General features: G+C 40.0%; 1 protein-coding gene across 4 annotated transcripts in view; it reads left to right on the plus strand.

The window, feature by feature from the left end:
- Positions 1-2,463: 2,463 nt before the first annotated feature.
- The window catches only part of chn1 (chimerin 1), a 78,041-nt gene continuing 54,986 nt past the window's right edge, over positions 2,464-25,518 (plus strand). Inside the window, exons 1-4 of one of the 4 annotated variants that reach the window (XM_033023913.1) lie at positions 2,472-2,716; positions 2,969-3,104; positions 19,562-19,600; positions 22,281-22,336. In XM_033023913.1, the coding sequence (XP_032879804.1) occupies positions 3,083-3,104; positions 19,562-19,600; positions 22,281-22,336 (117 nt within the window). In that variant the 5' untranslated portion in view covers positions 2,472-2,716; positions 2,969-3,082. Of the gene's footprint in view, positions 2,717-2,968; positions 3,105-19,561; positions 19,601-19,954; positions 20,092-22,280; positions 22,337-25,518 lie in introns of those variants that run through there. The other 3 variants (XM_033023915.1, XM_033023916.1, XM_033023914.1) reach the window with 3 other exon arrangements.

Here is a 25,518-nt window from a genome sequence, read left to right on the forward strand (position 1 = left end):
AACATTTTGATTAATGACTCGAGAAATAATGCATGAATCTTTCAGATAAGACGATTTCGGAGTCCACAGGATAAATCTCTACCGGAATATGTAAACATTTTACCGTTATCACTTCGTTTTTTCGAGAAGATGTGATTATACATACACACACACACACACATCCAAGATCAGAGTTTTATAATTATAGAGATATTATTGAGTTAATAAAGGGGGGGAAAAAAATTCACAATTTCATTCTGCAATGTAGAACACCAAACAGAGGGAGAAATCTATAGATGATTCAATGATGAATACAAGAACAGCACAACTATAATGTTTTTAACTATCCCATGGTGGCTGGGAATCAAGGTGATTTATATTGCCAAAGTATATGGCCTGGAATCAATATGATATATGTATATTGACAAAGTATAGAATCAGAAAATGCTGAAACACTCAGCAGATCAGACAATGGAGAGAAATATGGTTAATATTTCAGATCAAAGATTCTTTTTCTGAATTGGAAAAATTAGAAAACATAAATAGGTTGTTTATGAAGCCATCTGATCGAGAGCTTAATGGGAAGTTAAACAGAGAGAACACGTGAAAAGGGACAGGTAGAAATTGTGCAGTAAATGCCCGGCAAAACAGTCCATGTTAGTGGAAACAGAAAAACTGAATCAACATTACAAACGTACAGTAGAATTGACCTGTTAATTTCAATTTTGAATACACAGGGATTTGGCATTGCAAGTAGATAGAGTGCAAAGAAGGCATATGTATGCTTTCCCTCATTGGTCAGGCTATTGAGAATAAGCCATGAGATCATTATGAGACTCTGTGAGAGTTGGGCTGGGTGGCACTTGGAGTAATGCATGCAGTTCTGGTTGCCACATTATAGCAAGGCTGTAATGGCTTTGAAGAGGTTTTTGCATAAGGTTTACCAGAATGGTGCCTGGATTGGGAGGTATTAGCTAAATGGCAAAATTGGACGAACTTGGATCGTTTTCACTGGAATGTTAAGGTTGAGGGGAGACCTGACAGAAGTATATAAAATTAAGAGAGACATCGATAGGGTAGACAGTCAGAACCTTTTTCCCCAGGGTGGAAATGTCAAAGACTAGAGACTATAGCTTTAACGTGAGAGGGGAAAAGTTTAAAGGAGATGTACAGGGCAATTGTTTTTACATAGAAAATAGTGAGTGCCTGGAACATCCTGACTGGGGTGGTGGGTAAGGCAGATACAATAGTGGTATTTAAGGGGCTTTTACGTAGGCACATGGAAATGCAAGGAATATATCATGTGCAGGTAGATGAAATTAGTTTATTTTGGCATCATGTTTGGCAGACATTGTGGGCCAAATAGCTGTTCCTGTGCTGTACTGTTCTATGTTCTATGAGGTTGGACTCAATATCAAAGTCATTATTGAGTCTCGCCTTCAATATCCACTGCAGATGGAAGATGAGATGCTATTCCTCAAGTTGATATTTGGTCTCATTATAACAGTGCAGAAAGCCAGAGACAGATTAGTGAATTGGAAGATTAAATTGAGAAGTAACAGGAAGCTTATGATTGCACATATGAACTGAATGGAAGTGAAATGCAAAGTCAGTCTCAATTTGTTTTTTTTCCATTGAAGAGGAGAATCACATTGTGTAAACCTGAATGCAATACATTAGATTGAAAGAAGTGCAATTGAATCATTACTTCACCTTGGGAGGATTGTTAGAATTGTGGGATGAAAGAGTGAAAAGGACAAGTGTTGCATTTGCAATAGTCTGGGAAAGTGCCAGTAGAAAAGGAATGGTTGGTGAAGCTGGAAGAGCACAGCGAGGGGTAGAGAAAGGAATACTACAGGTGTGTACTGAAGGAAGAACATACTTGTGAAAGGGGAAGTGCTTAAAAGGTTCACCAGTATGATTCCTTACATCAGATTTTGTTCAATGCGATTAAACAATGAGCACACTTGAGTTCAGAAGAATGTGTGATAATTTCATTATCAAAGCAATATTCTACAGGGCTTGAAAAAATAGATGCAATGATGATTTTCTTTAATGTGTTGCCTGGAATCACTGTCTTAAAATAAGGGAGTATTGGCATTTCAGGACAAGGAAGAAATATGTTCACCTTGATAGGGTGACTCTTTGGAAGTCTCTACCTCAGTGGGATGCAGGAGCTCCGAGGTGAGACTTAGATTAATGGTGGAAACACATGCCCTCCACCTTTTGTGAACACAGCGACGCAGATCAACTTGTTTGGATTCGTTAACAGTTTTGCATAGAAACGCTATGTAATTGCGATGGAAGTGCAATTTTGCACCAAGGACGTTAAAATGGTTCACAAAGCAGAATGTCACCTTGAGAATGGGCTAGGGTAGAAGAGCTCCATAGCTGAGGTGGCCATTTGCGTGGATGTCATTGCTTGTCTGCGTCTGCGAAAGGAAAACGCACCGGCAGTTGCTTAAGTAGGTGCTCCGGGGGGGGGGGGGGGGAGACCACCTTCGTCCTTGTGCCCCGGAGCGCGCGGCGCGGCGCGGCGGTTGGAGACCAACGGTCGGGGCGCGAGCTGAGCTGAGCTGACCGCCTCTGCTCCCCTGAAGGAGCGGTGCAGCGCGGAGACAGGTCGCCATGGTTACCGCATTGACGGTCTGCACCAGAGGGGGAAGATGGTCATGTGCTGAGGCAAAATGGCGGCATGTTGGACGGAGGATGTAGTCTGAACCCATCACCAGCACCGGTAATCGATCTTTACAATACACCGTTCCAGTGCGGTTCATGGTGCACACATCCCTTGTATTGTGTGCTTTTTTGAAATCGTATTTTTTTTAACGTTATTTTGCATAAAACCATGATATATATTCTGCCTTATTCACGAAGACGGCCTCTGATCGGAATAAGATGTTTTGTTTTTATTTTCAGCTATCTAGCAAGTTAAGAGATGAAGCTTCAGATATGTATTCAATAGCATTTAACTATTTTTCTTGTTTAGAGAAGGAACGATTGGGTATCCTTACGCGCATGAGGCGGGTGTCTGGCATTGGCGTAAATGAGCCGGTGACTGGACGCTGAGGAGCTGCAAAAGGAGAGAATCGGATTCCCAGCAATGATGGCTCTAAGTGTGTTTGGTAAGTTCCACGGAAAAACTTGAATACAAAGCCAAACGATGTCTCTATTTATTCTTCTCGGATGGAAAGGGTTGCAATAGGTCTGCGAAAAGGTCTTTTTTAAAAACGTTTGCAGAAATTACGGAAGGTCATTGTGTTTATTGCTTAAATTTAAGGGTGTGTGCAGCTAAAACATAGTATAACAGTGAAATGAAGAGCTCAATTGTAGAACTTTGCATACAACGAGCGTTTGTTTTTATTTACAGTATGCAGGTTGCGGTCAGAAAACGAGTAATTTAAATATTCAGTAAACAACATTGGAGTGCGTTATGTACATTAATTCAAAACTGCCTTAAACTGTGGAATTGAAATCCCCATCCAAATATTATTTAGGGAAGATGAGTTAAAGATAATAGTGTAAGTAATATTTAATGTAACACAAATATTCCAACTAAACTTATTTTTAATCAGTGATACTGATTTGGAAAATATTTCTAACAAAAATGGCTTTTTAATTTTCTAACACTATAAAGGGCTGTGTTTTTTGTTGATCAGAGTGTTAATGTGATTTGTAAAGCAGAATACAGTTTAATTTGTTTTTAATTCATCATCTGCTTATCAATAAATTAATTCATAAAATTAAAATAAAGTAATCTATAGTTTGAGTTGATCTAACCTGGAAATTTATCCTTGACCAGATTGACGATGAAACTAAACATATGTTTTGCATTGTCCGTGTAGCTTGAACTTCAAATCTTTTCAATGGTCAGATTTTTCATATCAGAGCAGGCCGTATACATTACTGATTCATAAACAAAACAAGGTTGATTTATTTCAGTATTACAACATTTACAATAACAGGAGAAGATTTGGCTATTTGTGCTGATGGCATGCCTATAGTTAGAGCATTCTAAAGTAATCCTTTGGTGCTACTTTTCCTGTTATGTTGTCACTTGCGGCTTAGTTGCTATGAATCTTGCAACTGATTATTAGATTGAAGTCTTACTGCAAAGAGGACATATGTTTAAACTCACAGTTCAGTGCTATACTTGGAGACCCCTGCCCTGTCAGGTGTGCCTCTTTTTTGTCAGTTATCAGATGAAGAGCATGCAGTAACCCAAGCAACAACAGCTTTCAAAACAAAAATTGGATCACTGTTACATTGGATATGTGACTAGACTTCAGATGTACTCCACTGACAATGAAATTACCTTGGGACAACCTAACATTAAAAAATCTACTCAAAATCTTTTCACTCTTTTCAAATATGTACATTTTTAAGTGACTTGGTTTCTGCTGGATTGTAGATATTGTAGATATATTTCAGTAATTCTTGACAAATGGGTAGTAAAAATCTTTAATCTTGGGCTATTCCTTAGCCCTTCACACTTTTTTGTCTCCTTTTCACCTCGAGCCTTTATTCACTAATCTGTCAATCATCCATTTCACCTGTATCCATGTATCACTTGCCACCTCCCTTTTCCAGCTTTCTCCTCTCTACTCCATCAGTCTGATTTCCCCGCACAGATGCTGCCTGACCTGCTGAGTTCCTCCAGCTTTTTCCTCAAGATTTCAGCATTTGGTTTCATGTCTCCATATAGACATACCTGTTTTTATAACCAGTAATATAACACACAAGATAGTAGTTTATCCCATTTTGTGTTATTATTAAGTTGCAGCAAGAAAAATATAAAAGTGTGCCATCAACATGGTGCAAATGGAAAGGGAAGTTCTATAAACAATTTTCTCATGACATATTGAGGGTATCCTAAGTCAGAAGTATATTTCCCAAAAGACTGCTCCCTTCTTGCCCCCCCCCCCCCCCCACTCCTTGTTATAACCTTTATTCTATCCATTAAACATACACGATCCCTTAAACGTGGCATATCATGCTTACAAATAGCTTTGCCACAAAAAGTACTGGATCCTGTTTTCATCTACCAGGACTGGTTAGTTATTCCAGGATCATCCTGAAAGATATGTCTAACCCAGTAGTTCCCAACATTTTTTTGGCCATGCCCCACCTAGTCACCTCTAAAATCCTGATGCCCCCCCATATTTTAGCACGAGCAGACAAAGAAATAATTCTCAGAAAATGGAATTTACTCAAAATAACATCTGAAACATAAACTACATATGTTTACCTGATGCCCCCCTTAAAAATCAAATTGCCGCCCTGTGGGGCATACGCCCCACGTTGGGAACCACTGGTCTAACCTCTCTCATGTGTTCTTTATGGCAAACTGTCATTTTATTCCTTTATCTTCTCCACCATCTCCTCCAGCAATTCTATGTCATAGTTCATGGACATATTTGTTACTGATATTCCAACCGTCTTATCAGCTGCCAGGCTCCCTTCTTTTGGCTCGCCCAAACCAAACCTTCAGGTTTCCTCCCAGTTCTTTCCACTAACCAATTTCCATTTTTGACCTCCATGTTAACTGATACTGCTAACAGTTCTTTCCCCATTGTACGCTGAAATCTCCCATTTCCTGAAAAAGTACTTGCCGCATTTTATTTGCTGACAAATTACTGCAATGTTCTATCCATTTTCTTCCCAATGTTGTTGAGCACATAGTTCTTTGAAATTTGCTTCAGTTTCTCTTTTCAGATCTCTGTCGCATTTTCTGATTAGGTTTTCACCTTTGCTGCATTACCAGAAGAGATCTCAGCAAAGCCATTATAGAGATGCACTGCTATTGTTGGAAAGATAATCTACCTCTCTTGCCCATTTTGCCTCCTTGGTAGTTTTGTGCATTGTTTATTGTGCCATCTTCCACTGCATTTCCAAAGGCACCCAGTTGGGTCAGGCTTCGCATGTTTCATTCCATTTTTATTTGTCCAAATATAGACATGGAATCTCAGGCAATGGCTTATCTTCTGATGTTTGGGTCATTATCTCTATGCCTCAAGGTTCAATTCTTGGCTTCCCCACACACTTGTTTCACAAACAAACATCTGAACCACATGTTAACAATGCATATTTCTACTTCACCTGCACCTCTATTGAACCCTCCACGCTCACTAAATTGTAAGTGTTTGTATGACATACATTGCTGAGTGAGCAAAAACTTTCCTGAGTGAGCAAAAACAGTATGACAAGATTAATGCAACACAATTCTGTTCTGTTTTCTGGTCTTTTCCCCTCTTCTCTATAATGTCCTTCAACATTATAACTATTTAGGATATCTGTACAGCTTTAGTTTTGGTCTTGGGGTCATCTCCTAATTTAGTTGGTGATAAATTATTGGAATAGTCCTGCTAACCTCTTATACTGAGATACCAGTTAAAACCTATCTTTAGAACCAAGCTTATGATCACCATCTAGCGTGGCTTGGGGTGAAACTTTAATTGATACACTGCTGCAACTAATGTGTTTGCCCTCCACCTTCACCCAGTAGGGTGCAAAGTAAGAATTACAAAAACAAATGCCTGTAGATTTAATCTATGTTTATAGTTAGGATAGTATGAGAAGGTGAGTGAAAATAAATCTCTGTAGTTGAAATGCATGAAACAATAGTTTGAGAAATTTTCCATTATGTAATAATTTTCGCATTAAGGATGCAATAGAAGCACAACCTATTATTTTACGATTCCTGGTCTATCCTGACCAATTGCTCTTGACTCGGTGGACTGCAGTTGGTGAAATTGCTCTTGAGTTTCTACGCCCAAGAGGATGTCTATGAGCATTTGATTTGTAAAATGTATGAAGCTGCACCTTCTGCAGACAGCAATTCCTGTTGTGCTCTCTTGAGTTAAGGATATGAATTGTAAGATGGGCATTGGTTATGATTTATAATAAAGACAAGTGGTGAAATGTGGCTGATGAAAGCACAGCCTGCTGGCATCATGGAAGCAAACACAAAGTATGCTATTTTAAATGTTATATTGTATTAATCCCATAAGTAAACAAACCCCTGGGAAAGAGTGATCATAATCTGATAGAATTTCAAATTCAGTTTGAGAGTGAGAAACTCATGTCTTAATAAAGGTAATTACACTGGCGTGAGTTCAGAATTTGCTAAAGCGGAGAGGAAAAATATATTAAATTAGTGAATCTGCAGTGGCAATCATTCACAGAGATATTTCATAAACTTTGTTTAAGTGTTATTTAAGAGTTAAGCGCTCTAGGAATATGATGTGTGGCCACCTAAGAATGTTAGGGATATTAAATTGAAAGAATACATTGCATTGAAGATTAGTAGTAGGCCAATAAATTTTGGAAATTTTTAGAAAGCTGCAAAGAATAACAAAGTATATGAGCAAACTAAATGCTGTAAAAACAGATAGTAAGAGCTTCTGTGTAGGAAGGAACTGTAGATGCTGGTTTAAACCGGACAGACCCAAAAGGCTGGAGAAACAGTGGGTCAGGCAGCATCACTGGAGAAATGGAATAGGTGATGTTTCAGGTTGAGACCCTTCTTCAGACTGAGAGTCAGGGGAAAGGGGAGTTTCTGATGTACAAAAGGATGTTAATTGCTAAATTAAACACTGGTCCTTTAGAGGATGAGACTGGGGAAATAATGTTGGGAAATAGAGGAAAGATATAGAATCTACATTATTTTTAGGTTGGCCATTACAGTGGAAGATAATAAAAATATCCCAATGCTTGCACATAATTAAGGGATATAGGATGGCAGGAATTTAAAACAATCTTCAGGACATAAAAAATAAGTTAACCAGTGGAGGATGGCCTGTATCCTAGGGTGTCAAAAAATGCCTACAGAGAGAGTAGATATATTAGATGTGATTATCAAACTTCCCTGTATTCTGGAGAACTTTCAGGGGATTGGAGCACAAATATAACATTACTGTTCAAAAAAAGAGCGACACAGAAAGTAAGGAAACATACACCAGTTAGCATAACTCAATCCTTCTGGAAATGTTGAAATCTATTAGAGAGGTAATGGCAGGACATTTAAGAAATTGATCAAGTCGAATAGATGTGGTTTAAGATAGGGAAGTGGTGTTTGATAATTTTGTTAAGAGTTCTTTGAGGATGGTAACATACAGGATGGATAAGGGGGAATCAAATGATGTAACATATCCCATAAAGTATTTACAAAGGTGCTATGTAAAAGGTAAGTGCACAACTCAAGAGTGCATGGGGTAATGGCAGGAGGGAGTAGAGGACAATGCATTAATTGGGGAGAGACTAGTGAATAGTGAACAGGTCAGAAAAAAAGGGTGATTTTTAGATTGGTAGCAGAAACCGATGTGGTGCCACAGAAATTGGGATCTCTACTATTTGCAATATATGTTCATAACTTTGAAGAGACTGAGTGTACTATTAGAAAGATTTGCTGATATATAGATAGGTGAAGTAGCAAATTGTGACAGGAATACAAAAATACCTTTTTTTCTCTCTCGTTTCTCATATTGTTTACAGTGTACTATGTTTAAATATTATGTTATGCTGCAGTAAGTAAGAATTCCATTGTTCTATCTGGGACATATGACAGTAAAACACTCTTGACATGCAAGGTTATCCACATCGGAAAGAAAAACGAAAAAGCAAATTATTATATAAAGAGTGGGACTACAAAGTGTTGCATGATAAAAAAAACTGTAGGTCATGGTATGTGAAACACAAAAGATAAGCTGGTAAAAGTTGACTGGTACATCTGCATCCTATGCAGCAGTTACAAAAGTGAATTGAATGTTGGTCTTAATTGCAAAAGGCATGGAATATAAAAGAAAGGATGGTTTGTTGCAACCATACAGGTTGTTCGTGATACTACACTTGGATACATTCATTTGCTCTTCTGCTAATCTGTTCATTCGCTTGGAGTGCATACTGTCGTTGTGTCCTTGGGCAAGACACTTCACCCACCTTTGCCTGTGTGTGAATGTGTGTGAGTGATTGGTGGTGGTCGGAGGGGCCGTAGGCGCAGATTGGCAGCCACGCTTCCGTCAGTCTGCCCCAGGGCAGCTGTGGCTACAGAAGTAGCTTACCACCACCGAGTGTGACAGAGGAGTGAATGAATAATGTGATGTAAAGCGCCTTGAGTATTAGAAAGGCGCTATATAAATCCCATCCATTATTATTATTATTTATGACTGATTATAACTTAAGAAAAGAAAGATTCTCTTTGGCTGAAAAATTATCTTGTAAACTTGATTAAGTATATTTCCCATTATAGTTTGCATCAGCCTGTTGACATGTTTAGCTGCAATGTGATTCTTTGTAAATGTAAATGTAAAATGCGAGGTCTCTGTTGGAGATCAGTGATCATAAATTTTCTTTTTAGTTTAAAAAAGGTTTTAATTTGTATTTTGTTGTACTATCATCAGAAAATGATTTTGTATGCAATGTTTTATGACCATTAATAATAATTCTAGTTTTAATACATTTTATGTTTTAAGAAATGATACCTGTTTTGCAAATGTGTGGAAAACCTTAATTCACAATGGCAGCTTAAACTTTTCTGAAATCATTCACAAGTTTTACTTGTACATCTTTTGTGACTTTAAAAAAAACCTATTCATCTGTTACACTGAGAAACATTACAAATTGGTTAAATCGATATTTTTGGTTGCTAAACAGGTGAAATAATTGGCTGCTTGTTTAACTACACATTTAGTTCCCCGGACTTCAGGGTATCACAAAAATAGTTTTATTTTGGTGTGCTCTATTATTTAATAAATGGCCTTTTCTGCTCTTTTGCCTCTGGTCTTTTCTGTTGAAAATCTAAAAATCTGCTGCATACATAAATCTGAAACAAGAGCAGGCAGTTCTGGAAAGATGCAACCGAACAGGTTGCATCCATGAAAAGGGAAGCAGATTTACCATTTCAAATCAATGACCCTTCATCACAACCCTGAGTATGTAGTATGGAAGGAGTGTGCTTAGAGGATGTGGTTAGCTAGTCCAGATGAAGTTCTGCATACAAGGTGCAGCGCAAGAGTGGACAGAGCCCTGATAAAACCCTAATAAAATGTTTTTGGAGTTCTGATGAATGATAATTGACCCAACATTTTATTCTCCACAGAATTACTATCCATAGATCAGTAGTTTATTGTCATGTGTACCGAGGTACAGTGAAAAGCTTTTGTTGCGTGCTATCCAGTCAGTGGAAAGACAATACATGATTACAATCGAGCCATTTACATTGTATAGATAAATATTAAGGGAATAACGTTTAGTGCAAGGTAAAGCCAGCAAATATGGATCAAGGATAGTCCAAGGGTCACCAATGAGATAGATAGTAGTTCAGGACCGCTCTGATTGTGGTCGGATGATCAGTTGCTTGATAACAGCTAGGAAGAAACTGTCCCTGTATCTGGAGGTGTGCGTTTTCACACTATACCTTTTGCCTAATGGGAGAGGGGAGGCCAGGGTGCGACTCGTCCTTGATTATGCTGCTGGTCTTGCCGAGGCAATGTGAGGTATAAATAGAGTCAATGGAAGGGAGGTTGGTTTGTGTGATGGTCTGGGCTGCGTCCACAATTTGCTGTAATTTCTTGCGGTCTTGGATGGAGCTGTTCCAAACCCAAGATGTGATCCTGAAAAAATGCTTTCTATGGTGCACATGTAGAAGTTGGTGAGAGTTGTAGGGGACATGCCAAACTTCCCAAGCCTTCTAAGGTAGTAGAGGCATTGGTGTGCATTCTTGGTTGTTGCTTCAATGTCCAGGAGAAGTTTTTGGTGATATTGACTCCTAGGAATTTGATGTTTTCAATCATCCTTACTTCGGCACTGTCAATGTAAACTGGGGTATGTGTACTGCTTTGCTTCCTGAAGTCGATCACTATCTCCTTTGTCTTGCTGACATTGAGAGAAAGGTTGTTGTCTCGACACGAGGTTCCCGATTTCCTTCTGGTACTCCGTCTCATCATTATTTGATATCTACCCCACAATGGTGGTGTTTTCTGCGAATTTGAAAATTGAACTTGATATATACATGGCTGCAAAGTCGTAGGTGTACAAGGAGCAAAGAAGGGGGGCTGAGAACGCAGCCTTGCTATTAAAAATGCTCGCAGGATATTCATTTAAATGGTTTTTACTTTTATTCAACCATTTTGCACCTTGCGCTATGTTACGTAGATTCCTTCACTTAAACTTCTGGATTATTCTGTGGTTGGGCATAATGAGGCGGATGTGTAGTGCAAAATGTTTAAAAATAGCGAATTTTACAATGGCTATTACTTTATCTTTGAACAAAATGTTTTCATACACTACACTTCAGAGCATCTTTGTGACACACAAAGGTGACGAAGATGAAACATGCATCATGCTTCTGTATTCAATCAAAAAAACACTGCCATTTTTGCATAGAATCAGCTTGCATCCCAATTCTGTGTCACTATTTCAGTATACCTCACCAAAATTCTGCCCCATCTCGGTAAAGTTTTGCCGGCGAAGGTAGCGAACCACATCCTGTATTTAAATGGCCTATATGAGAGAAAATGTTTTTGGACAAGGATATGTCTTTGTGACATGCCCCTGACTGTATAAAGTCAATAGATATTAGTAACATGTACATTATTCAAAGTTGCATAAATAACATTAAAATTAACCCAACACAGTTTGAAATTGAGGTATATTGTTTCAAGTTTATATTTGTCTTTGCTCTGAATGTTTGACTAATTTGTCCGAAGACACTATTTCCACAACTTCCTCATTTTACCTTGTTAAAACTCTCATTCATGCCTTTGTCGCTTGACTATTCCATTGGATTTCATGCCAGAGTCCTTTGTTTTCACCTTTGTAAACTTGACGTTCTCCAAAGTTTGCTGCCTGTCATAATTTCAACATAGTATCTTACTAAAACATTTTAAACCAGTTTCTTCTTTAATTGTAGTCTTTTGTATGTCCCCAACTTTAATTCTTCAATTAGACTTCCTTCACAGCCACAGGTTCTGGAATTTCATTCCTAAATCCCATTGACTCTCCATCTTCTCTATTAGTCCTGACCTTAAAATGTACCTAATTGATAAGGCCTTGGTCTTCCATGTCAAAGTGCCTAGTTTGTTTGATAACATTTCAGGACAATAAAAATGCTGTGATTAAATACATCCGTGTAATACCTGGTATGCTTCAGCTATGTCATGTTAAAATAAACCATGCACATCCAACTTCCACTGCATGATATGAAGTTTGGGATCTAAAATGTCAGGAAACATATGGATAATATAAATAAAAAATGCATTTGAGAGGAAAAGGAGGAATGGCACAAAAAATGGCAATAACATAGATTTCAACTTTCAGTTCATGTATCAAAATATATGAAGCAAAATCCTTAAGGATTTCCCTGTAAATCAGGGCAGATTACATACCCTTCCATTGTGTCAAAGGTCAACAGGTGACATGAATTCCAGTCAAGCTTATTTGGTAAATTAGCTCATTGGTAAACAGAGTGCGATGTATTTCTCATTGAGAAGCAGTCAGAAATGTCCGCAAATGTTCTTAACACAAAGCCACAACTCTGGCAATGCTTATGTTTCAAGCTTCAGCTGCTCACTGAATGTTTATTTGGAGTATCTATCTGTGATGCAAGGTTCATACATGAAATCAGACAATTCCAGAGTATTCTCCTGCTTCATCTTGTCAATTGCCTGAATTTGGAAAAGGAGAAATTGAAAAGGGTCCAATTCTACCCATTATTTCCTTTAACATTGTTATTGGGACAAAGAATCATAGACATTGCCAGGGTTGTGGCTTTGTGTTAAAGACAGGGACTAGAACATTTCTGGCTGTTACTCTGTGCGATATATATTGTGCACTTTTTTACCAATGAGTTTGAACTCCCAAATGAGTTTGACTGGAATCTAAGCCACCTGATGGCCTTTGGAACTTAGGAAAGGTCATGTAATCTGCTCTGATTGACAGATAAACCTTTAGAGATTTTGCCTCAGAATGTCCCAAATAAGGACAGGAAGAAGAAAAATACTTGGAGTATTGAGTATAGAGGTTGTGAGGTCATGTTGCAGTTCTACAAGACATTGGTGAGACTGCATTTAGAGTATTGTGTTCAGTTCTGGGCACCATGTTATAGGAAAAATATTGTCAAGCTTGAAAAAGTTCAGAGAAGATTTACGAGGATGCTGCCGGGACTAGAGGGTCTGAGCTATTGGGAGAGGTTGAGTAGGCTGGGTCTCTTCTTTGCAGCGCAGGAGGATGAGGGGTGATTTTATAGTTGTATAAAATCATGAGGGGAATAAATCGGGTAGATGCACAGAATCTCTTGCCCGGAGTAGGGGAATCAAGGACCAGAGAACATAGGTTCAAGGTGAAGGGGAAAAGATTTAATAGGAATCTGAGGGGTAACTATTTCACATAAAGGGTGGTTAGTGTATGGAACAAGCTGTCAGGGGAGGTAGTTGAGGCTGGGACTATCCCAACGTCTAAGAAAAAGTTAGACAGGTACATGGATAGGACAGCTTTGGAGGGATATGGACCAAATGCAGGCAGGTGGGACTAGTGTAGCTGGGACATGTTGGCCGGTGTGGGCAAGTTGGGCTGAAGGGCATGTTTCCACACTGTATCATTCTAAGACTCTTTGACTCTAATAGTCGCTGATGTTTTCCTATCACTTGCTTAAAAGAAAAAGAATAATAAAAATAAATAATCAAACATTTTATTTATCGTTTAAGAATGCATCAAAATCAACCTTAATGAGAGTGAAGCTCAGCAATATATTACTTTGCCAACATTTGTCTATCCTCAACCCCATCCCCACCCCCTAATTAAAAAAACACAGAGATCACGTGTCTACATCAAGGTTTCACATGCATGAGGTTCTTACCCATTGGTGAAGTAGGAATGTTGAAAAATATCAGTGCAGTGTGGAATCCTAAAGGGGCGATCATCTGCTTTGCTCAGGTCAAATGACTAAACTCCTGATAGCATAGTGATGGATGGCAAGCAACCCTAAAACTAGTGGCTTGGCAGTCACTGATGGGTCAAAAGGTCATAAGTGATAGGAGCAGAATTAGGCCATTCGACTCATCAAGTCTACTCCATCATTCAATCACGTCTGATTATTCTCTCCTAACCCCATTCTCCTGCCTTCTCCACATAACCCATGATACCTGTACTAATAAAGAATCTATCTCTGCCTTAAAAATATTAATTGACAGCCTACACAGCCTTCTGTGGCAAAGAATTCCACAGATTCACCACCCTCTGACTAAAGAAATTCCTCCTCATCTCCATAAAGGAACATCCTTTAATTCTGAGACTATGACCTCGAGTGCTAGACTCTCCTACTAGTGGAAACATCTTCTCCACTTCCAATCTATCCAAGCCTTTCACATCTTGAGTGCATCCAACGAGTACAGAACCAGTGCCGTCAAATGCTCATCATATGTTAACCCACTCATTCCTGAGATCATTCTTGTAAACCTCCTCTAAACCCTCTCAGAGCCAGCACATCCTTCCTCAGATATGGTGCCCAAAATTACATACAATACTCAATGTGACCTGATCAGTGCCTTGTAGTGTCTCAGCATTATATCCCTGTTTTTGTATTGTAGCTCTCTTGAAATTAATGCTAGCATCACGTTTGCCTTCCTTACTACCGATTCCACTTGCAAATAACTTTTTAAGAATCCTGCACCAGCACTACCAAGTCCCTTTGCACCTCTGATCTCTGGATTCTCTCCCCATTTAGAAAATAGTCTATGCCTTTAATCCTACTACCAAAATGCATGACTCCATACTTTGCCACACTATGTTCCATCTGCCACTTCGCTGCCCACTCTCCCAACCTGTCCAGGTCCTTCTGCAGAGTCCCTGCTTTCCCTAAACTACCTGTCCCTCCACCTATTTTCGTATCATCTGCAAACTTGGCCAAACAGAGACTCACGCCCGAATACTGACAATTTAAAAACAAAAATTATGTTCACACTTTCAAAGCGCAACATCTCAGTCACATTTAATTTATTTCCCTTTTATATGACTGATATTGGCATTCTGGAACTGGGTCAGAAATCCCATTAAAAAGACATGGCATCAATGAGTGTATTTTATTCCTTTGATAATAAATGAGTATCCCTGAACGTGGAGGAAATTTTACAATATTATCTGATGCAAAACATCCTAAAATTTAAGTGTCCCGCCCCCCCTCCCTCAGTAAGTATGCAGTATGCACTAGGGGGCTTTCTCTTGTTGTGCATCTGAAAGGATATGGTAACTATTGTTTTTCGGTCCCATAGCGTTTACATGGGCTGGTCATATTCTGGATGTTGTGGCTGCACTGAAAAACCGGCAGGCCTTGGTGTCCTTTGGCTGTGTTATTCCCCATTCAGATTGGAGCCTTGAGATTATGAATGATGGAAATGTTTTGCCTCCCTGTAGAGTCTTTAACTTGCCATCAAGAACTCTCCACACTTTTTTTTGTGAATCCTGTGGCAGATCATTTTACTAGCTTTTATTTATTGTCCTCTTATGAAATACACAGTGGAACCAGAGCAAAATGAAATTAAAATAGGAATATTTTCTTTTTTTGCTTAATTGCGGTAACAATGTTGGATTCACACCTAAAGGTATGTGCTTGGAGGTTTCCCTGGATTTGGTTTAGGCATTGGTTGGAGAACAACCTTTTTGACTGAAGTATTACAGTATGATCCAAAGTCATCATTGGATTACTAATTCAATTTCAAGTTGAAGGGACAAGGTTCTACAAAAGTAGTTTTTTATGATTAAAGCAAGGTCTCAAATCTTTCACGATCATATTATACACTATTGTAATGTATTTTTATATAGCACCTTTAAGATAAATTAACATATTTGCTGCTTCATAGATCATCGCTAAAATGGGGATATTAATATATTTGGTCTTAAAGGTACTTTGACTTAAAGGTTGAAGAATGTTAGTTCTGAGGGGCTGCAGCTGTTGAGAATGTGCTGTTGATAACAGAAATGGTAGGAGGTTGTTGGAAACAAGAGGGTGGAAAATTTAACGTTAAAGCATTGGTGGACTGGGGGCCAATAAGACGTGGATTGTAACTTCCCTGCTGTGTACTGTTTGCTCTGATTCATCTACTCTTGGTCCCCTCCCATTTGCAGACTGGTCTTCAGTTGTGATCTTCAAAATTCAAATACCCTGCGATGACAGCCACAACCATTTCTGTCGTCCATTCTACTGCCTATTTCTCATAATACACTGTGCTCAAAGGGGAAAAAAATCTTCATACTAAATATTTGGTCCCTGGTGCAAAGTTTGTTTGCTCACCACTGATCCCTTTTCTCATACTAACTGCCATGCGTGAAACTGATTATTCACCAACTTTTACTCTTCTAAGCACGAGTTGCTCCACCTTAAAAATTGTCTCTTATGATCTCTATAATGTTAACTGACTCCACTTTTTCCTCTGCTTATTTTCTGCCGATAATTTCCAACTGTTGCTTCGAAGTTTGACTATTACTGTGCACTTTCCGTTTTCCTGTCTTTGTATGCTTGTGCTCACCCAAAACACCGAGTTTCCTAACTTAATGCATCACGTTATATTCAAATCTTGCCTCATGTTGTTCATGACTTACACTAACTCCCATGTATTAATTTCTCAGTACGTTTTTAATTTGATTCTTATTTTGAATTGGGTATGATTTGTTACTGATTTGTTTGGACATATAACATAAATGGCAGAGACCTTGGGAACATTGATATACAGTGGGAACTTGTGGTGCTATAGTTGGTATCTTGGGGTCTATAGTTTGCTGAAAGTGGTGATAGAAGGGAACAGGGCAGTGAAGAAAACATTTTGTACACTTGCTTTCAAAGGCCAAGGCATTGAATATAAGAGTTGAGATGTCATGTTTCGGCTGTATAAAATATTGTTTAGCCTGCACCAGAAGTATTGTGTACCGGTCGCCATACTAAAGAAAGGCAGTTATAGTAATAGAGAGGGAGCGATTGAGGAAGAAATTCACTAGGATGGTGCCTGGAATGGAGGGCTATAGTTATAAGGAGAAATTAGTAAGGATGAGTGTACATAGGAGGAACGTAGGAGACTAGGGGTGATCTTGTAGAGGTTTATAGAATTATGAGGGGCATAGATAGGATAGTATTTTTTCAACGGCAGGCTAGAACTAGAAGGCACTAGTTTGTGAGAGGAGGGAAATTCAAAGGAAACCTGAATGGTAAGTATTTCACACAGAAGGTGGTGGTTATCTAGAATGAGCTATCATTGGGGATAATAGAGGCAAATAAAATTAAAAGACATTTGGACAGGTGCTGAAATAAGAAAGGTGTAGCAGGATAAGGGCCTAATGCAGGCAAATGGGATTAACATAGATGAAGTGGGCTGGAGGAGCCTGTTTCTGTGCTGTATGATTCCGATTCTTCCATGCCATGCCCCATGCCCCTCCTGTTCAACAACTTCTTACAGTTTTCCAACACTCTAGGACATCTAAAAACTCTTCCAGTTGTGATTCAAGAACGTGCCTGATTTTAATCACTTCTCCATTGCCTACAAGTCTCCAACTGCTTTGGCATCAAATACTTGGTATCATCTCCTTAAACCTTTCCATGCTTTCCTCCCTCTGTAGCCCTTTCATCCTAAATGAGATCAGTTTAATCCAATAATCTAATAATCCAATAATCTAATGATAATTTTTGGTGCATTCAAGAATGGGCACAATTTAATATAAATGTAATTTAAAAAAAAGTTGTTGGAGCAATTTCTTACTTACTAATATCTAGCTGGTAATGTTCCTAGTGGTCCAGATGTAATACTTTTTATCACTCTGTCAATGTTTGTCTCCTTACTAATGCTATCAGATTTACTGTTTCTCCAGAATTTTGCCTTTATTTCAAGTTTCAACATCTGCAGGTTTTTCTTTAATATTTAAGTTAATGTTGTTCATAAAGGAACCGTATCATGCAATACTGCTTGTGTTTTTTGTAACATTAGGCCGTGGGCTGAGGTGGCAAAAGGACTCTAGATTTTAACTTTCATGACCCATGTCTGGTATCTACTTGAAATTTGCACAGATTTAGATAAAACATCATTGATAAGGAATTCATAACTCGTCAGTGCAAAAAGTTGCACATTAATTAATTAAGCTAATTAGAAAAGGTAACAGCGCCCTCTTGTGCTCAATAATATATAGCTGTACATGGGAACGTTGAATATGGGACTGCCGCAGAGGTCCTGGGTTTCACCGACTCCTGAACCCACCTAATTTGTGGATGAGGGCAGATCATGTGCGTTCCCCAGTTTACTGAACCCCACTGACTGCCAGTGTGCAGAGTGGGGGTCATGGCCATAGTGGGACTGGGGCAGTGCCAGGCTGGGGGAAGGCTATGGCATCTTCCACTGAGAGGAAAATGCCTAACCCTAACTCGCCCCCTTTCCAGATCTGCCCACGGCTGGAGCCGCTTTGGGACCGGCTGCGGGCTCCGTACATGTGGCCGCTCAGCGCGTCCACCTCGGCCAGCATGCCCTTCTGGATCATCGGCAGCAGCCCACCCGATGCCACGATCACATATCAACATGGTGGGGAGCAGCACTGCCCTGCACACCGCCCGGGTCGCCATCAGCACCCCATAGCGCTGGCTCAGTCAGTCCACCCATTCGCTCGCTGCAACACCGGCCGCCCGACAGCCTGACCGACCCCTCACAGCAACCACTGTCCGGCCATCAGCCAGACCGACCCCTCACTGCACCCACTGGCCGGTCAACATCCCGATCGACTGAATGACCCCCTCTCTTCCCCCCTGCTCCTCAGCTCGGCCCAGGGCTGCCCTTCAGCACCCCCATAGCGCCGGCTCCATCACGGAAGTCCTCAGAAAAAAGTTCTGCGGGCTGGATGTTTTCGGGTTACGGGCAGGATCTGGGCCGAAGGTGCCCACCCCTGCCCTGGACCTAACCCTAACCCTCTTCCACTGAGAGGAAAATGCCTAACCCTAGCCCTAAACCTAGCTCTACATTTTTATTTATTTTTATTTCACAGTTCACAACTTTACAAAGATATATCAGTTGTAAAACAAAATTATCAGCAAATGGTTAGCATCCTTCCTTCGAAACCTTGCTATTGTTGTGATGTTATTAGGCAGCCATGATCCCAGTGTGCTCGCTCGCTGCCTAGCTAGCATGAAACGAAGCGCGTGATTGGCATCTGACGCAATGTGAAACGTGCTTTGATTGGACAATTACTACTCAGAAAATTTGAGGTTTTTCCTCATATTTTAAAACTATGTGCAGGTTTTGTTCTTGACGAGTTTTGGGTATGATTTCTATAATATTTTTACACAACATGTTATATATAGAAGTAGATACGTGATTTGGGTCACGAAATGAAACGAAAAAGCACCTTGGCCCACGGTCTACATGTAACAAGTGAATGACCAACTTCCTGAAACATGAGTCGTTTGAAATGTAAAAGTACCATTCAAAATCTCTCTTCCCTCAATAATTCAGCCTCTGGAAAAATGTAGGAATTATCCCATAGGAACATTTGTCAATACTACTTGTTCATGAAATTTAATTTACTTTCTGGTAATTTGTCTTCAACTTTTTTTTGTACACAGAAAATGATGAATATAAGCCTCCAGTTTGGAAATCTTACTGTAAGTACAAACTTGTTTTGATAAATATTCAAATTGGAGATTTAAAGTGGACTTGAATTATTACAAAAGCAAGTTCCTAAAAATCCTCTCCAGTTTTTTGACATCCTTTCTGAAATCCCTAAATAAGTAGCTGAATTTTGAGATTACCAGGTAGCTCATAAACAAGCATTCTTTTGATATCCGTACAATTGTGTTTCAGGAAGAATATAGTTTTGGTTATTATCTTATGCTGTTATATTAAAGTGAAGAGAAATTTGCTAAGTTGAAATCTGATTGAAGTACTGTATTGTAGAAGAATCTATTAATTTCCTCATGAATGAAGTGTCTTACAGTACTTTCAATAATTGTATATAGATTATCTGAAGACTTCTGAAATGATAAAGTCTTGGTAGCCCAATAGCTGTAGTGGTACAACACTCGACTTCCAACCAGAAGGTCACGAGTTCAAGTCACAGAGCTGCCTCTCACTGGAACTCACTTGCCTCAGTTGGGTGAGTTCTATGATTTATCAGCTGAGTCTTAAGTGAAGTGCCACAAATTATCAAAGTGTAAAAATATTTAGAAGAAAAATGTGTCCGAATGTTGCTACCCCAACTTGAAATCTTCTCATCACAGACTATCATGACCATGATATTAAAAAGATTGAATCATAGAAAATAGGTGCAGGAGTAGGCCATTCGGCCCTTCAAGCTTGCTCTGCCATTCAATATGATCATGGCTGATCATCCAACTCAGTATCCTGTATCTGCCTTCTCTCCATACCCCCTGATCCCTTTAGCCACAAGGGCCACATCTAACTCCCTCTTAAATATAGCCAATGAACTGGCCTCAACTACCTTCTGTGGCAGAGAATTCCAGAGATTCACCACTCTCTGTGTGAAAATTTTTTTTCTCATCTCGGTCCTAAAAGATTTCCCCCTTATCCTTAAACTGTGACCCCTTGTTCTGGACTTCCCCAACACCGGGAACAATCTTCCTGCATCTAGCCTGTCCAACCCCTTAAGGATTTTGTAAGTTTCTATAAGATCCCCCCTCAATCTTCTAAATTCTAGCGAGCACAAGCCGAGTCTATCCAGTCTTTCTTCATATGAAAGTTCTGACATCCCAGGAATCAGTCTGGTGAACCTTCTCTGTACTCCCTCTATGGCAAGAATGTCTTTCCTCATATTAGGAGACGAAAACTGTACGCAATACTCCAGGTGTGGTCTCACCAAGGCGCTGTACAACTGCAGTAGAACCTCCCTGCTCCTAGACTCAAATCCTTTTGCTATGAATGCTAACATACCATTCGCTTTCTTCACTGCCTGCTGCACCTTCCTACTTTCAATGACTGGTGTACCATGACACCCAGGTCTCATGGTACACCAGCCCTGCCCAAAGAAAAATGCATATGTTAACCCATGCAGAAGAAAATGTAAAAGAGTTAAGTAAGCCCTTCATATATCAAAGTCCTAATTCCTGGGTGATGCATTGGCACAATGCACATTATCTGGTGTTTGCAAATTTACCCTATCTCAATTGTGCCAATGTTTGATGAAGCCAAGAAGTTTGGTACATCAAAATCGAACAGAAGATTGAAAATGCAATTTGATTGAAGCAAAATATTGTGTCATTAACACCAAAACTGCCTGGTGAAAACTATCCCCTCAGAGGCATTTTTCTGGCGAGGTAATGAAAAGGGAAATCTATTTTAGTATTTTATATTTGAGCATAAAACTGCTACAAATTTTCCAGTACTAGATTCACAATTAAGGAGTTGATTGAGCTCAAATGTCTGAATATAGCAGAAACATTTTTGAGCTTGCATTATAAATCCAACTTTATTTAGGGTTAGAATAATTCCAGCAATGCAGCCACATTTTACCTCATTTGTATACTATTTCTAAAACATTTTTTTGTCTTTATGCTCTAGTATTCAATTTGCTTTTTTTGTGCATTCCTTTTCTAAAACTGCTTATTAGATCCCATGTACTTAATCTAAATTTGGTTCAATAAAATATGCTGTCCTGCCCATGGCAGCAGTTTTATGCTAGTCTACCCTCCACGGGAGTTGTATTACAATTTGATGCCGATTTATAGTTCTCTGAAGTAAAGAACAAAATACTTTTTGTGAGGCTAGAAATGTGATGGTAGTATATTCTTGCCTTAACCACAAACTGTCAAGATATTATGGATACAAGGAACTGCGGATGCTAGTCCACAGAAGAATACACATTGTGCTGGAGCAAGTGATTGACCTGCTGAGTTGCTCTATCACTTTGTGTCTTGTCAAAATATTACGTTCAAAACGTGCTCAGAAAAAATGTTCAGTTTCCCTTGTTAGCTTTAAAGTTTAAAACAAAAACATGCTGTTAAGAAAAGACGATGACCATTCTGCAATTGTGAACAGCACAGTAAAAAGCTCCGCACTCTACCACTACAGTTTTCAAATTGTAATTGTCTCTACTGAAATGAAGTGCTAAATTTTTATCTGCAGAAACAAAGAAAACAAGATAATAGGCTCTATCAATTTTCACTGAACTATGAAAAAAATTACCATTTTTAAAATCAGTTGTGTTACCTTGTATAGGTAATAATTTAGTTTGTTTACAATTATTAAGCAACAATTTAATATTATTTTGTACATCAACTGTGTTATAAATTATAATTTAACTTTGGTTTTTCACTTCCCACTTTCCAGTGTATCAGTTACAACAAGAAGCTCCTAATCCAAGGAGAATTACATGCACATGTGAGGTTAGTCTTATGTTGACCATCTATCTTTGAACAATTCCTGTGGATTTGCATTCAAATAGTTTGACTATCAAAAAATTTGAACAGCACAAACACTTTAAATTCAATAAGAATCCGAGTACATATCTAGACTACTCTTCTTCCCACCTTGCTTCCTGTAAGGACTTCATCCCCTACTCCCAATTCCTCCATCTACGCCGCATCTGCTCCCAGGATGAGGTGTTCCACACCAGGGCATCGGAAATGTCCTCATTCTTCAGGGAATGGGGGTTCCCCTCCCCTACTATAGATGAGGCTCTCACCATGGTCTCTTCCATACCCCGTAACACTGCTCTCTCTCCCCATTCCCCCCCCCACTCGTAACAAGGGGAGAGTCCCCCTAGTCCTCACCTTTTACCCCACTAGCCGTCACATACAACAAATAGTCCTCTGTCCTCTTTCGCCACCACCAACGTGACCCCACCACTTGCCACATCTTCCCATCTCCCCACCCCCCTGTCTGCTTTTCGCAAAGACCGCTCCCTCCATAACTCCCTGGTCAATTCTTCCCTTCCCAACCGCACCACCCCCTCTCCGGGCACTTACCCTTGCAACCGCAAGCGATGCTACACTTGTCGCTTTACCTCTCCCCTCGACTCCATTCAAGGACCCAAGCAGTCGTTCTAGGTGCGACAGAAGTTCACCTGCATCTCCTGCAACCTCATCTATTGCATCCGCTGCTCTAGATGTCAGCTGATCTACATCGGTGAGACCAAGCGTAGGCTTGGCGATCGTTTCACCTCCGTTCGGTCCGCATCAAACAACCTGATCTCCCGGTGGCTCAGCACTTCAACTCCCCCTCCCATTCCGAATCCGGCCTCTCTGTCCTAGGCCTCCTCCATGGCCAGAGTGAGCACCACCGAAAATTGGAGGAACAGCACCTCATATTCCGCTTGGCAGTCTGCACCCTAGCGGCATAAATATTGAATTCTCCAATTTCCGGTAGCCCTTGCTGTGTCCTCCTCTTCTCAGCTCTCCCTCAGCCCTCGGGCTCCTCCTCTTCCTATTTCCTTTCTTCTCCCCACTCTTCCCCCCCCCCCCCCCCACCCTACATCAGCCTGAAGAAGGGTTTCGGCCCGAAACGTTGCCTATTTCCTTCGCTCCGTAGATGCTGCTGCATCCACTGAGTTTCTCCAGCACTTTTGTCTACATATAGTATTAGATTGTTAAGGGCAGCATGGTGGCGCAGCCACACACAATAGACAACAGGTGCAGGAGTAGGCCATTCAGCATTTCGAGCCAGCACCGCCATTCAATGTGATCATGGCTGATCATCCCCAGTCAGTACCCCGTTCCTGCCTTCTCCCCATATGCCCTGACTCCGCTATCTTTAAAAGCCCTATCTAGCTCTCTCTTGAAAGTATCCAGTGAACCGTCCTCTACCGCCCTCTGATGCAGAAAATTCCACACTCACAACTCTGTGAGAAAAAGTGTTTCCTTGTCTCCGTTCTCAATCGCTTACCCCTTAGCCTTAAACAGTGGCCCCTGGTTCTGGACTCCCCCAACATCGGAACATGTTTCCTGCTTCTAGCGTGTCCAAACCCTTAATAATCTGATATGTTTCAATAAGATCCTATCTCACCCTTCAAAACTCCAGAGTGTACAAGCCCAGCTGCTCCATTCTCTCAGCATATGACAGTTCCACCATCCCGGGAATTAACCTTGTAAACCTACGCTGCACACCCTCAATAGCAAGAATGTCTTTCCTCAAATTAGGGGACCAAAACTGCACAGAATACTCCAGGTGTGGTCTCACTAGGACACTGTACAACTGCAGAAGGACCTCTTTGCTCCTATACTCAACTCTTCTTGTTATAAAGTCCAACATACCATTCGCTTTCTTCACTGCCTGCTGCACCTGCATGCTTACTTTCATTGACTGATGAACAAGGACCCCCCAGATCCTGTTGTACTTCCCCTTTTCCCAATTTGACACCATTTAGATAACAATCTGCCTTCCTGCTTTTGCTACCATAGTGGATAACCACACATTTATACACATTAAACTGCATCTGCCATGCATCTGCCCACTCACCTAACCTGTCCAAGTCACCCTGCATTCTCATAGCATCCTCCTCACAGTTCACACTGCCACCCAGATTTGTGTCATCTGCAAATTTGCTAATGTTACTTTGAATCCCTTCATCTAAATCATTGATGTATATTGTAAATAGCTGTGGTCCCTGAATTGATAAAACATTGGAAAATGATCACCAATGCGTCCACGATTTCTAGAGCCACTTCCTTAAGTACCCTGGGATGCAGACCATTAGGCCCTGGGGATTTATCAGCCTTCAGTCCCATTAGTTTACCCAGTATCATTTCCTGCCTAATGTGGATTTCCTTCAGTTCCTCCGTCACCCCAGATCCTCTGGCCACTAGTATATCAGGAAGATTGTTTGTGTCCTCCTTAATGAAGACTGATCCAAAGTACCTGTTCAACTCATCTGCCATTTCCTTGTTTATAAACACGGTTTCATTCCCGACTATGGGTGCTGTCTGTACGGAGTTTATACATTCTCCCGTGAGCGCATGGGTTTTCTCCAAGATCTTTGGTTTCCTCCCACACTCCAACGATGTACAGGTTTGTAGGTTATTTGGCTTCGAGGTTGCAGTCGCAGAGGGATTGCATAGTTAATGGAATGAGTACAAGTTGTCAGATCCAACAAAGCAAATAATTGTGAAATTATATACTTTTGGCTCAGAAATATGAGTAGATATTTATAATAGGAATATACTCAGTAGTGGATGATCAATGGAATTTAATCATGTTTATTTTCAAAAGTAAAAGCTATATTTTAAAAAGTGCATGTTTTTCTTGATACATCTGAACATAAATTTGATTTTTAACACTGAGAAATTGGAGAGGTCACATGTGAATTGTATCTTTTCTGGTAACTAATTAAAAAAAATATCAGCCTTAAAAATTTGTTAGAAATTCTGTTTGTAGTAACTTTTGGTGTCATTGCTGCAGATTCCATTCCACTCACTTATGATTAGGAGTTTGCCTTTTATAGCAATATCTTGTCATAGTAAGATTAGGAAGTTGTAATCGTGAGCTCTTGACAGATGCACTCTTTTATGTCCCCAAGTGCTTTTCTCCAGTTGTTTGAAAGATGGATTGATTTACGTAACAAAATGAGCTG

This window comes from Amblyraja radiata, chromosome 7 (genome assembly GCF_010909765.2).
Source record: "Amblyraja radiata isolate CabotCenter1 chromosome 7, sAmbRad1.1.pri, whole genome shotgun sequence".
Classification (NCBI taxonomy): Eukaryota; Metazoa; Chordata; class Chondrichthyes; order Rajiformes; family Rajidae; genus Amblyraja; species Amblyraja radiata.